Source organism: Bufo bufo, chromosome 2 (genome assembly GCF_905171765.1).
Source record: "Bufo bufo chromosome 2, aBufBuf1.1, whole genome shotgun sequence".
NCBI lineage: Eukaryota > Metazoa > Chordata > Amphibia > Anura > Bufonidae > Bufo > Bufo bufo.
In genome coordinates this window covers 177149778-177163140 of record NC_053390.1, presented here as the reverse complement: position 1 = coordinate 177163140, position 13363 = coordinate 177149778, and the positions used below count along the sequence as shown (strand labels likewise).

The following is a 13363-nucleotide window of genomic DNA, read 5'->3' as shown; positions in this document are numbered from 1 at the left end:
ATTGGACTGCACATTTTTACAGATTTTTGCTGTGGAATATCGGCCAAAAATCTGCTACAAAAAAAAAAAAAAAAAAAAAAAAAGTCACAAGGTTTCTTCTTTCACAACTTCCCGGTAACAAATCCGGTTCAATTCCGAATATACCTTTTACATCAAAAGCCAGTTCAATTCCAGGCAAATGAAAGTTTGTTCCTTTTCTTTTTCTATTGTACCATTATATCATTTTTCAGCGGAAGTACAAATAAATACTGGTTAATAAAGCAATTAGCACGTTTCTCAAACCAAGTTTGAGAAACTAATGAGAGCCGCTAGCAGTATGAGAACCCAACCTCATGTTATCCATGAAGGTCCAGTATATGGTATTCATCAGGAGGACAACTGCTAGAAGTACTTTATATTAAGGATAGGGCCACATAGGGCATATTTAAAAGGAAAAATCCACTGCATTTTTAAAGTGGATCCGCAGAAAAATTCGTGACAAATGCAAGAAAAAAAAATCTGCAGGAGTCACAGGCGATTATTGCCGCTATTGTGAAATGCTATAAATTCTCCACACAAAACTCTGCTGAGGAATATTGACAGCGTGTCCCCATGGGATGTACGGAGGAAAAATCCACTGCGGATTTTACTGTGGACCCATGTCAAAATCTGCACGATTTACATGTGGTTGTCACAGATTTTGTGGCAGATTTTACCCCCTGCATTGCAAAAGGCGAAATCGAGGATTGAAAAAAAAAATAAAAAATCTACACTGTAGGTCAATTTATACTGCATTTTTTTCTGCAGCGTGTGGGATGGGATTTAAAATCTCACGCACTATGCTGGTACTGTAAAATCCTGTGGATTTACCCCATGAACATCCGCTACAGCAAATCCATAGTCTGTCCCTCCAATGGGGATTTACCCAAGGATACCTGTAAACCATGCAGCAGTAACCACATGTGGATCACCTCTAACTGCCGGGCTGCATCCGTGCTTGCATCGTAAAGGGGTTGTTCACCTTCGAGTAGGCCTCTCTGCCAGACCAGCAGAAGGAAGCATGCTTAACTGCAGCGGCCGCACGACGAGCATCAAAACTCTGGCAGAAAGGTCCCCGAAGGTGAACAACCCCTTTAAACCATGGAAAAGTACAGGTTAAAATGACAACCGGCAAGTGGAGTCAAGACAAGAATTTTAGGGTGGTAGGATAAATAAATAAAAAAATGGATGAAGTGTACAAAAAGGTCCTCCAGCCTCTGAAGACTTGAAATGCCATCTGTAAGTAATCAACAGGCCACTTTCCACCAAGCAGACTTCCACTGGCAAGAGAGTTCTAGGTTAAGGCAGTGCTTCAAGCTTGGTGTAAAAAACAACCCTAGAAATGACACCATTTTATTACCCAATTTAACTGGGATAAATGAACCAGTAACCAGAGAATTCAGCCTGGAGGTAAAGCAGTTTTAGAGATCCATATCGCTTCGTGAGCCTCAGATTGGGGCTACTTTATGTTCATATGACCTGGAAAAAGCTTTTGCTGGCATGTTAATAACAGATGGAAAGACAATTATCTGGAATAACTTTGGCACTCAGCTTTACGATGCAAAAATACCATTCTTGAGTAGATAAACTATTTAAATAAAGACTACATATTGAAGTTTAATTAGGGAATCTTTGTTCATTTGCCCATAAAATCACGAGGTGTTGGTAAAATGAATTTTGCTATTCTCTTCGTCAAGAAAATAAAACCTGCTGGAGCGTATTTCTTGTAAATGGGTCAATTTTGGGCCATGAACTGCTAAATTAAGTTCTGCATATACCCGGAGGGAATACCAATTTAAAAATGGAAAGCGTGCTAGCCGACTAACTGCACAGCTAGAATATACTGAATATATTTACACTCATCCAGAAAATTATTCTTCAGTTTACAACAGGAAATCATTACGCATTTACAGAATTATATTGAAAATTCAATAGCGGAGCTGAATCTACACCACCAGGCTCCAGTCACATTCTAGCCTTTGGCCTTGCTGCCCATCTAACAGTCCTTAAAGTTATGCCTATTTTGGTAAGGACTGGACTGCTGGCCTCCAGACAAGCAAAATAAACGTGTCTGTGCTGATTCTGGAGGTGAAGGAGCCTCTTCGCTTTTTGGGACTATTTCACAGGTTATAGTGAATGCTATGATTAAAAGGGTTTTACCGTTTACATCAGCATCCTTCAATATAACGAATGTATATGTAATTTTGTAATGTATTTCCTTTCATTTTATTGCTCCTATATTCCATTCTAGGCTGTGGTCACATGATCATGTCCATGCAGCTCCTCATTTCTTGTGAGTTTAAGTCCATGGGCGTGTCAAAGCAGCAACAGAGTCAGTGAGGGGGGAGTGTCTATATAACTAGCTGTGTGGGAGGAGCTGTAAACTAGTTGGGTGTTAGTGGCAGTGTTGGAGCTGCGGCAGAGAGGAGAAGTGCATCATGGGTCTGGTTGGATACAGGAACAGGAAGTGCTTCAGACAGGATGGAAAGAGCCACTTGAGCTCTGCATACATTTTTCCATTACACAATTTTATTATATATCACAGACTACATGTACACACATGACCGCCATCATATACAGTAGCTATGGTCAATCTAAAAACAGAAACGCCTATATGCTAATTTCAACTCCAAGTGTAGGCCCCTCAATAGAAGACGGTTAAGTTAACAGAGCAGTTTGACCACCTAGAAACTTGATTTTGCAAAAGTCAATTCACTGTTTGTTGAATTCAGGCAGGTTATAAAATGTGTGTGGTGTATGTACAGTGTGTCTGAATTCCCTTTAATTAGGTTGTCTAGAGAAAATGGGGGGGGGGGGGGGGTATGTTTTAGCACCAACTATTTGGCATAAAAGGTTGCAAGGTACAGTGCATATTGGAGACTTCTACCTCCTTTTACTACTTACTAAAAAGTGTTCACAAAATTGTTGTTAAAGAGGTAATTTGGTAAAGTCATCCCCCATCCACTGGGAGGTCTTGTCCCCTGACCCTTTTGAATAGATACTGGTATAGAGAGGACCGGCACTCGCTTAAGTTATGATTTTCAAGTAATTTTAATGGTCACATACAAGTGGTAAGTGACGCGTTTCGGCTACTATGAGCCTTTGTCAAACGCGGAGTGCCGCCTGTATCTTCCTTGGACCTTTTGAATAGAGTGACGGTCAAGTAAACACACTGCAGACTATGGGATTGTTAGACGGTTGAGTGCTGTACTCTGCCATCTTTGGCAGTCCCATAAAAAAAATTCATAAAGGGGATGTGGGACCCCCACGCTGGTCACAGGCATCGAACACCCACCAATATAACAGTTATCCCCTATCAAGTGGAAAGGGGATGACTTCTTGGTACTGAAATAACTCCTATGTTGGGGGGAGAGGGGGGCGGGGGTGATCATTAATGTTGTGACAAATGTATTAGTTCTAAAAGATAGAAAATGGTGCAACAAGTTGTGGAAATTTCCACCCGTTCATAGCAGGTGTAGATTCAATATAACTGAAGACAGAAAACACAATTTATTAAAAGGCATATGACTCAAGGGGGTTCTCCACCTTTTTAACAAATCACGCCCCCACCACAATCCCCTTTGGACCGGTGGCAGTAAACAATTAACCGATCCCCGCCACTGGGTTCCTACTCCTTTGGACCACCACTGCATTCGCTGCGCTCCAGTCCCCTCTTGTAAACTTCCAGGATGGACAGGGGTCATGTGTGCTGTTGCAGTCAACGAATGATCACAAGATGCATCACTGGTGCAGCCAGTCATTGTATGGAGAATAGAAGGAAACCATTTACCACAGCAGCCTTTTGTTTCAGGCTGGCGTATGAAATGCCAGTGAGCCCCTGAGGATTGTCCCTTTTCATGGCAGAGAGGCATTCCCTGCTAGTTGTTAAAAACACTCCTCCCTGGCAGAGACTCCTTCAAACATGATTTGTTTAAAGAGCACTAAAGATCAAGAACCTAAATGAAGAGGGAACCTATGTGGTAAGTATATACTTACCTATAGTAATTTAATACTAATTAAAAGGTAAATGTAAGCCACAGGCAGCATGTTACAGAGTGGCAGGAGCTGAGCAGATTGAAATACAAGTTTTACTGAATCTTTTCCAATAAAACTATAAATCAGTCATTGAAATCCCAGCTCATTCTGGGATTCGAAGTCAAGGATGCGGTCCTATCAGTGTGCATATACAGAGATAGCTGTCATCACCGATAAGACGCCTCCTTGATTTCGAAGCCTAGAACAAGCAGGAATTGAAATGTCTAAATTATGTTTTACTGAATCTTCTCAAAATTATACAGTCTACTCAGCTCCTTCTGCTATACAACATGCTGCCTGCAGCTCTGACAGTGTTCAATGGGACCGGTTATCTTTAAAGAGGCGCTATAGTCACTTGCCCATCTTTAACATTAAAACTAATAAAAATATCACTGTCCACCCCCTCATCAGCATTCAGGCAGCACACTGGCTAGTGAAAACATGGGGCATCTGAAGAGTCTTATGAAGGTTTTCTATTAATTAAAATGGGATCCAATTCCAAACTCTTTGGGGCTCAAACGTTACCTCAGTAACTGCACCGCCGTGCATGTTCTGTATAATTAACCCGTAGAGGACTCATGCCGTAGACGTATGGCGCTGGTGGACATCACTTGAGGACCAGCGGCGTACATGTATGGCGGGCTGATTGGGGGTGTGCAGTTCCTGCACCCACCCAATCAGCGGCACAGACCCGGCAGTCACTGACAGCCAGGCCCCTGCTGCATATGCCGGCATCGGTGAAAACACAGATACCGGCATATAAATTCATTTTCTCAGACCAGGAACTCAAAAAGATTCTAACGTTCTCACATGGAGCATCGACATGTATACGACTACAAGAAAATCATTTCAAGCTTCTTACCAGATGGTACAGAACTCCTGAGTTCTTACACAAAAGCGGTCTGTCCGGTGACAAGCTTTGCTGGAGGTGCGGCACTAGAGAGGGATCTTTATCCCATATATGGTGGTCATGCCCCTTAATCATCCCATTCTGGGAAGGCGTTAATAAGATAATAAATACAGTCTCGGCTATAAAACTAAAAATCACACTTGAAATGGTGTTCTTCTCACTTCCAACTGACCTTTATAGACCATCCAGACGCAATTTAGTAACCCACCTTATTGCGACTGCCAAATCTATCATACCTCTCCACTGGAGAGACGCAAACGCCCCCTCAATAAAAGAATGGATTACCAAGGTAAATCAAATTTGTAGTTTCGAAGAAATGACAAGTTGGATCAACAGAAACCACGATAAATTTCTGAAAACCTGGCACCCTTGGAGGCTATGGAGTGATGGGCAGTGAAAATAGCTGACCTAACCAACACCCTGACCTAGATCTTAAACATAGTTCCCTAGTTTGTTAACTCATATACAGTTCTACTGAGCATTGAAATAGCTTAACCTTACTCATTATCTCCCCCCCCCCCCCTCCTCCTCTTCATCTTCATCTTTCTTCTCCTTCTATCACCTTTCTCCCCCTTTTTCTATCTTACCTTTTATGTATAAATGGCAATGGTCCAGACAAACATGGTCCCCCATTAAGTCTTTAATTAACACCTTTAGGAACTATAATAGGGGATTAAGATCATTGATATGCCGCATAATATTACTCATGGATCTATAAAGATAAGTCAAGTAGTTAATATATGTAATGTATATGACCTGTAATATCAACTCTGTATACTACTAAATATGGCCAAAAGGTCATTGTTTGTTTTGAAAAATTCTGAAAATAAAGAATTCATTAAAAAAAAAAAAAAAAATTCTTTGTATGCCACGGTCAAAGCTGACTGGCCGGGCAGTCACACTATGCTAAAATGGGTTATTCCATTACGAAAACTTAGACACTTATCCCCTGTGAACATGGCATGACTGTTTCGACCACTGGGGCCCTCAGCGGTCATAGGAACAGGAGCCCTTGTTCCTCATTTGATTGGAAGGGTGGTCATGCATGCGCGCTGCTGCATTCAACGCTATAGAGGTAGTCGAGTGCTTGTACTCTTATCTCCAGAAGTGTCATAGAGTCGAATTGAGTGGAGGACACGTATAAGTGTCCCCGCTCCATTCAAATGGGCCTCTATTCTTGAGATCGGCAAGGGCTCCAGTGGTTGGACAACCAACAACCGCAGATCAGAACAACTGGGGGCCCGTGTAATCCAAATCAATGGAGTGATGGTCGCAAATTTGCACTGCCACTTCAGTCAACTCAATGGGGCTGCTGGAGTCGGCCAAGTGCTTGATCTTGGCTATTTCTGACCGATTCATAGTGTTTGAATGGAGCCGAAGACACAATGTATGCCACTCTGTTAAACAGGGAGCACCTATTCTTGTGATCAGTAGGGGCTCCAGCAGTCAGACCCCCCACTGGTCAATCCCTTTAAGACATAGGGGCTCAAGGGCAATAATTTGCTTATTCCAATTCCTTTAAATACCATCCGGACAAGAAATATTCTGCCCTACTTCCATCACCCATCTAAAACGTCTGACACCTTTGAAATATGAAGTTGCATAAATGGAGCTGAATCACTGTTGTGGGGAAAACAGGACTCACAGGCTCTGAGTTCTCGGGGGGGGAAAGAAGAGGGGGGAAAATAAATATACATACACACAAACCCCCAAACCCAGCACATCTTCTGTCTTACACTGCCCTCGAATAAAGAAGCCTAGGAGAAAAACCTGCTTTAAAAGCAAAATGGTGAAGGTTTTGCTGTAAAAATTAACATTACATTTTTAGATTAGGGTACAGTTTAGATTAAAAAAAAACAACAACCTAGGAACCTAGATTCTAGCACTAATAAAGCTCACTGTCAATTTGTCACGTAGTGTTTAACATTTTAATCAGTCTACATCCACATACTCAAGCATGAGTGGTATGAATTCATAATGCTCGTTATAGGTGCTGAAAAAGGACACTCAGTACTTAGCGCTCACACAGTAAGGAGCGCGCTGTACATTATACAAACCTTGATCTTAGTCGATGACCTTTTCCCTCCAAACCCACCACCGCCAACTACGAACAGGGAAAACTGATTATAGCATATAAGTTCTTCATCACAGTAGGTGTGTACTAGGAAAAGAGAAAAAAAAAAAATGCAAGAGTCAGGACACAACCAGGAGAGCACACAGACCGCAAGGGAGAAGAGTAGGATGAAGTAACATGCAACTGCCTGATGGGAATTACCCTTTAAATCCACCATTAGGTTCACCGTAAACATTTCACTATAAATGCAGGATATACCAGTTGTCCAAGTAAATATTAAAATTTGGCCCATGCCATCTAATGCATTAAAATAAAGAAATGGATTATATACTCCACTCTGTTATGTGCTGCTGGACCGGTCCTCATCCTGCTGGTTATCTAGGCTGCAGCAGTGACGTGTAGGAATAGGTCTCTGTCCGGAGAGGGGTACAGCACAGGACCACAGAGTATAGCGACTGGTATACCTACAAACCACAGCTGCAACCTTATGTACAAATAGCGTACAAATAGTATACAATCCTTTAAGGTTTCTGCTGTGATTTGTCCCATTGCTCTCTTCAGGTATGTAATACTCTACCCCTACTCATGGACCTGAAGAGGAAGATAAGAGAATGGAAATGGTACCTAAATCAGCGCCGATTCATGAGATCAAGGAAAAGGATGAAGAGTGTCTCAGACTACTGAATCACACTGTGCATAGGCTAGCCCGATTAGCCTGGTGCCATTTTACAAGAAGGGATAGGTTATGGGCTGGACTGTGGCAGCATCAAGGAAAATGTGGGCACTAGGTGGGTTAAAAGGATTTTCCGAGGTCAGGTCATCAGTATCTGATCAGCGGGGGGCTGACAACCCCAGACCCTGCCGATCAGCTGTTTGCGTCGCTGCCTCCTCACAGCCTACCAAGAAAAGCACCGTACATTGTATTGTGGCTGTGCTTGGTATCGCACTCAGACCGACTCACTTCTATGGGGCTGAGCTGCGCCTAGGCCATGTGACGGATGAATGGGTCATCACTCAGCCTCACATTTGCACTGCTGCCTTCTCGAACCGCTGATCGGCAAGGGTCCCAGGTGTCGGACCCCACCGATCAGACACTGATGACCTGCTGTGAGTAAAGGTCATCCGTATAGAAATCTTGGAAAACCCCTTTAAAGGGATAATTCACACAGCCGTGCAGTTTCTGCAGACAGATGCAGACCCATTCAACTTGAATGGGTCTGTGATTTGTCCACACCGCAAAAATATAGAACATGTTCTTGATTTAAGTAAATGGGCCTGCATGCATGATGCGGTTCACAAACTGCCAGGGCCTGTATATTGTGGACACGCTGTTTGCGGGCTGCAATATAAAAAACTAATGTACATTTGTAGAATGCACGATGCTTTTTACATACAATGTTTAAGATATTTCCCTGAGGGTTTCCCCAATTCAAATCATTATGGGAAGCTGTACTTGTATTTTTTCACTCAATTTGAGAAAAGTCCAGTTAGAAACTAACAGGCCTTCAAATAAAAGCTATTCATCCTAGAGAATCCATTATTACAAAACAGCACAAAGGGGAAAACAGATGTATAAATGTGTCTTTATGCTAATAGAGTAATTTGTAGCACACTAAACACAAGAAAACATTTTATATAAAGCAGCCATTATTCCAATCATCAAGGGAGTTGCCTACCTTAGGCCCGACATCTAATTAGTTATGAAGATTTATGGACTTCATTCATTGAATACTAAATGCTTGAATTGACTATTCAAATCACATCAGTGATCACAAGAAATTCTCAATATAGGGAGTCTGGTTAAGACCTGTAACTGATATTACTTTTCCTTTTCTAAAACAGACATACATAGATATAGAATACTAAGAACACTAGTGGCCCAAAAGTGTTAATGGGATCCAAAGCTTTCCACAGCCATAACCTTAAAAACACCAGCAAAATATTGTGTAGGTCACCTTCACGTTGCGGTAAAGTAACTAAACCTTTGTTAAAGAAAAAAAAAAAAATGCTCAGCTTTCATTGGCTTTGCTCTGCTTTTCAAGCATGTGGAATACAGATCCATAAAAAGTATATTGGATCTGTGCTCCAAACACTTGAAAAGCCAAGCATAGTTGTGGCAGAGCATTGTTCCGTGGTATCTAGCACCAAGACCTTAGCAGCAGATTCTTGAAATCTTTAAGGGTTCCTTAACACATGCCGGATTTTGTGGCAGAAAATTCCACAACTGAAAAAAAATAAAAATAAAATCAGTTCCATTCATCTGAATGGGGCAGCAAGCACATGTATCTCTGCAAGCCCCATTTAATTCACACGACCGCAAAACACAGACACCGGCCATGTGCACATGACCGCCACTATAATAGAAAATGCCTATTCTTGTCCGCTATTGCGGACAATAGGACAAATTCAAATTTTTTTTTTGCAGAGCCGTGGATCGGAAGTTCAGGGCTGCGAAACAGAAGAGTGGATGTGGACAGCACACTGTGCTGTCCACATGTTTCCCGGCCTCTTTAAAAATTTATGGGTCCGCACCCGTTCCACATAATTACAGAACGGATCTGGACCATACAGACGTCCAAATGGAGCCCAAGTTAAATGGAACCGATTTTCAGTCGCAGAATTTTCTGCCACAAAAGAGTGAAGGCACAAATTTTTTTTTTCAGAACATCTTACAGGTGTTCAACCAAATTAAGATCTTGGAAATTTGGAAGCCAAGTCAACTCCTTGAACTCTTTCACATGTTCCTCAAACAATTCCAGAATTTTTGCATTGTGGGAGGGAGCAATATCCAGCTGAAAGAGGGCCGTACTTGGACTGCAACAATGTACAATGTTTATTAAAGGCAAGGGCTACATGTCGAAGTTACATGCACATGAAAACCAGGACCCAAGGGTTCCCAGCAGAACACTGCCAAGAGCATCAAAGTGCCTTCATCAGCTTGCCTTCATTCCATAGAGCATCCTGGAGCCATCTCTTCCCCAGTTTAAGGCCGAATGCACACGGCCGTGTTCCGCGGCAGAGAGCGGTCCGTGGTATGCCGGGCTGGATTCCTGTTCAGAGCAGGAGCACACGGCGTCATTGGTTGCTATGACGCCGCGCGCTTAATGCCACCGCTGCACTACAGTAATACACTCGTATTATCTATACGAGTGTATTACTGTACAGCAGCAGCGGCATGAAGCGCACGGCGTCATAGCAACCAATGACTCCGTGCGCTCCTGCTCTGAACAGGAATCCAGCCCGGCATACCACGGACCGCCCTCGGCCTAAGAAACATGCATACACAACCAATAGTCAACAAGACGAATGAAAATGTGATTCAGTAGACTAGACTTTCTAGTGCTCCATGGTCCAGTTCTGATGCTCATTAGCCCATTGTAAGCATCTTCACTTGTGGACAGGAGTCAGCTTTGCCACTTTAACCAGTCTGCAGAAACATGCACTGACACCATCCCATCATGTCCAGCATTTACTTTTCCACCAATTTTACATAGTACATAGCTCTTGGGCTAGTCTTTGTTCCCCCATGCACTAGTGAGTCTATGGCACTCAACCCGGAACTTCCCTGCCCTTTTGGTCATGCTCTGATCCATATGCCTAACTATTGCAATTTAGCCCTTGTCAAAGTCAGATTCTAATAAATAACTATTTTTACTGCGTCCAACACATCCTTAATAAGCAAATGTTCACGTGCTGTCCAATTTATCCCACCAATTGAGAGGTGCTTTAGCGATTAGATAATCAAATGTTATTCCCCTCACCTGTCAGTGAATTTGATGTTATTGGTGTATGTTCCCTTTATCCCTGCAGTGCATTAGCATAAAATAGTCATACAGCACGGGACAACTCAATACTACCAGTTTGTGGCGAGACACAGGACTTGTGCACGTAGGAATGCCACTGCACATGGAGTCCCTACAATTCCATACAAACGACATGTCCCTCTAAGGTGCTTCAGTGCTCAGGACAATGTTGTGTACCTGAAGGCCACTGGATTACACTGCACGGGTCAGAAGATCGTCGATTCAAGCGCACCCAGGAGCTGCAGAGCTGGCTGTGGAGCAATGCACCTGGAAACCAGCAGCAGGTCACATCCTGCATGGGTGACATGTCACCACTGCAGACAGTGATTGGCTGAAGTAAGTGGTCACATGCCCTGCGTCAAAAGGATGTTGATGCCTGCGCACTTGGGGGCTGGAGAGCCATGAAACCGGGACCAGAAGCAGGGACAGGGAGCTTTTATCACCATCACAGGTTTGGACACACGGTGGGGGCTGAAAAAAAAGGTTGGACAATCCTTTTGACCCCTTACATAATAGTACATCAGAGGCATGTGAAAGTTGAATAGACCAGGATCACGAATCTCGGTCCATTAGCGGCAGGTGCCAGCTGTATAATAAAGCTGGCACCTGGCCACAATGATTGGGACTGTCGATACTGCAGTTTCCAGTCATTTAACCCCTCAGATACTGAGGTCAATAATAAGTGGTTAGACAGAGGGAAGCGGCTCCCTCTACAAAATTTCAGGGCCCCGATTGGTTGCCATGACTTTGTAAAAGTTCCCAGTGTTATCACAGCAAGCTGCCTGCAGAGCTATGTCCGAGGCTCGGCTTGACAGGCAAACAAAAAACGAAAACTGGCTGGTCCTTAAGGGGTTAAATTCTTAAAGTGCACAATCCTGCATCTCAATATATACAAAGAGTTATTGTGCCGTTAAGCTACAGTGCATTACTCAATATGAATCGGGGACTTGGGTACTGACGTACGCCATCAGAACAGAGGATATGAAGCCACCTGATGTACAGATTACATCCCCATAATCAGGGTGCAGCCTCTCCTTCTCTCCTCTGCACCTCATTAGTAATTCTCAGCCACTGCTTTCTCTTCCGCCTGAAACGACCTTCACTGCCATCAGAAATGTGAATGCCTTCTACTCCTCTAGTAATTCTAACTGCAAATTGCTTTGGTGTGAAATGCTTTTGACAGGAGTTTTGTATTAGGGGCAACGTGAAAGCAAACTGTATGGAGGTGTGTACACTAATAAAACTAACAAGTTTCCAATCTGCTCTCCTTGTCGGAGTCATTAACCATTTCATCACTACCTACCGTCAAGCAGAATGATGGCACCAGAGCCTTTGTCCAGTATGTCTGCCACTGTAGCTTCCAAACGCATCTCTCCTGTAAAATAAACACACAGTAATGCAATTAGATAGGTCAATAGATCTAAAACTGCCTGCAACAGGAACATAATGCTATGCAGTCCAGAAGGCCCTGGACACAATTCTCCACATTTACTGAACCTACAAAACTATTATGAACCTGAAATAAAAGCTCAGAAGACTACAGGTTAGAAAAACGTCACAAAAATAACGTTTGTCAGATTTCTGCCTCTTCAACCACTAATGAAGTATAATTTCAGAGTAAAAATCCAAGATAGGAAACTGATAATAGCTTAATCAAAAATCAAAGTTATTTCACCTCATTTGAGACTGTCTAAATCAGTCAAATTAACCATTAGTCATTCTGCATGTAACATAGGCGAGTGGGTTACCGTAAAATGGTCTATGTTTAGCCAACGGCCATTTTAGCAAAAATGAAAAGCAATTAATTTAAAGTTAAAGTTAAACATTAAAATTTTGTGAAGAAAAAAAAAAAAAAAAAAAAAAAAACACGCAAAGTATTCAATAAAGCTGGACCAGGAAAGTCCGCCTGTGCTACCTGCACATTTCTATCACGGGCCAAATATTTTACCTTAAAACATAAAAGGGGTTATTCAAGAAAAGATTTGTATGACTTCTCCTCAGGTTAAGGCCTTAGTATCAGATCTGCGGGACTCCATCAATCACAAGAGGCCTTGAGCACTGCTTCCTCTCCCTAGGCCAGTGTCATTACTCAGACCCATTTAAGTCAATGGAGCAGAGCTGCAATACCAAGCACTGCCACTATAGGATATATGGCACTGTGGAAAGCTGCCAGGAGCCTGCATCACTCCAGAGCTCCGGTGAGCGCAACGGCTCCCTGAAACAGATGATTGGCGGATGTCGGGACTTGGAGCCCTGCTGATGTGATAATGATGACCTATACAGAGGATAAGTTGTTATCTAAGGTGTTTTCCAAGTATTTTACACTGATGACCTATACTCAGGATAGGTCATCAGTATCTGATCGGTGGGGGTCTGACTCCGAACACCCCTGCTGGTCAGATCCTGGTAACCTGTCCTGAGGATATATAACAGATTTTACCCAATATTAGGCTACACATCCGCGGCATGCCGTTCCAGCAAATAATGCTGGGAAATCGGCCAGACAGAAAAAAATGCTGCATC

General features: G+C 42.8%; 1 protein-coding gene across 1 annotated transcript in view; it reads right to left on the bottom strand.

Moving 5' to 3' along the window:
- The window catches only part of HSD17B4 (hydroxysteroid 17-beta dehydrogenase 4), a 289335-nt gene that overhangs the window by 116505 nt on the left and 159467 nt on the right, over window positions 1-13363 (bottom strand). The window contains exons 15-16 of the mRNA XM_040421676.1: window positions 12144-12215; window positions 7021-7124 (exon numbers count right to left, since the gene is read on the bottom strand). Of these exons, the coding sequence (XP_040277610.1) occupies window positions 7021-7124; window positions 12144-12215 (176 nt within the window). The remainder of the gene's footprint in view (window positions 1-7020; window positions 7125-12143; window positions 12216-13363) is intronic.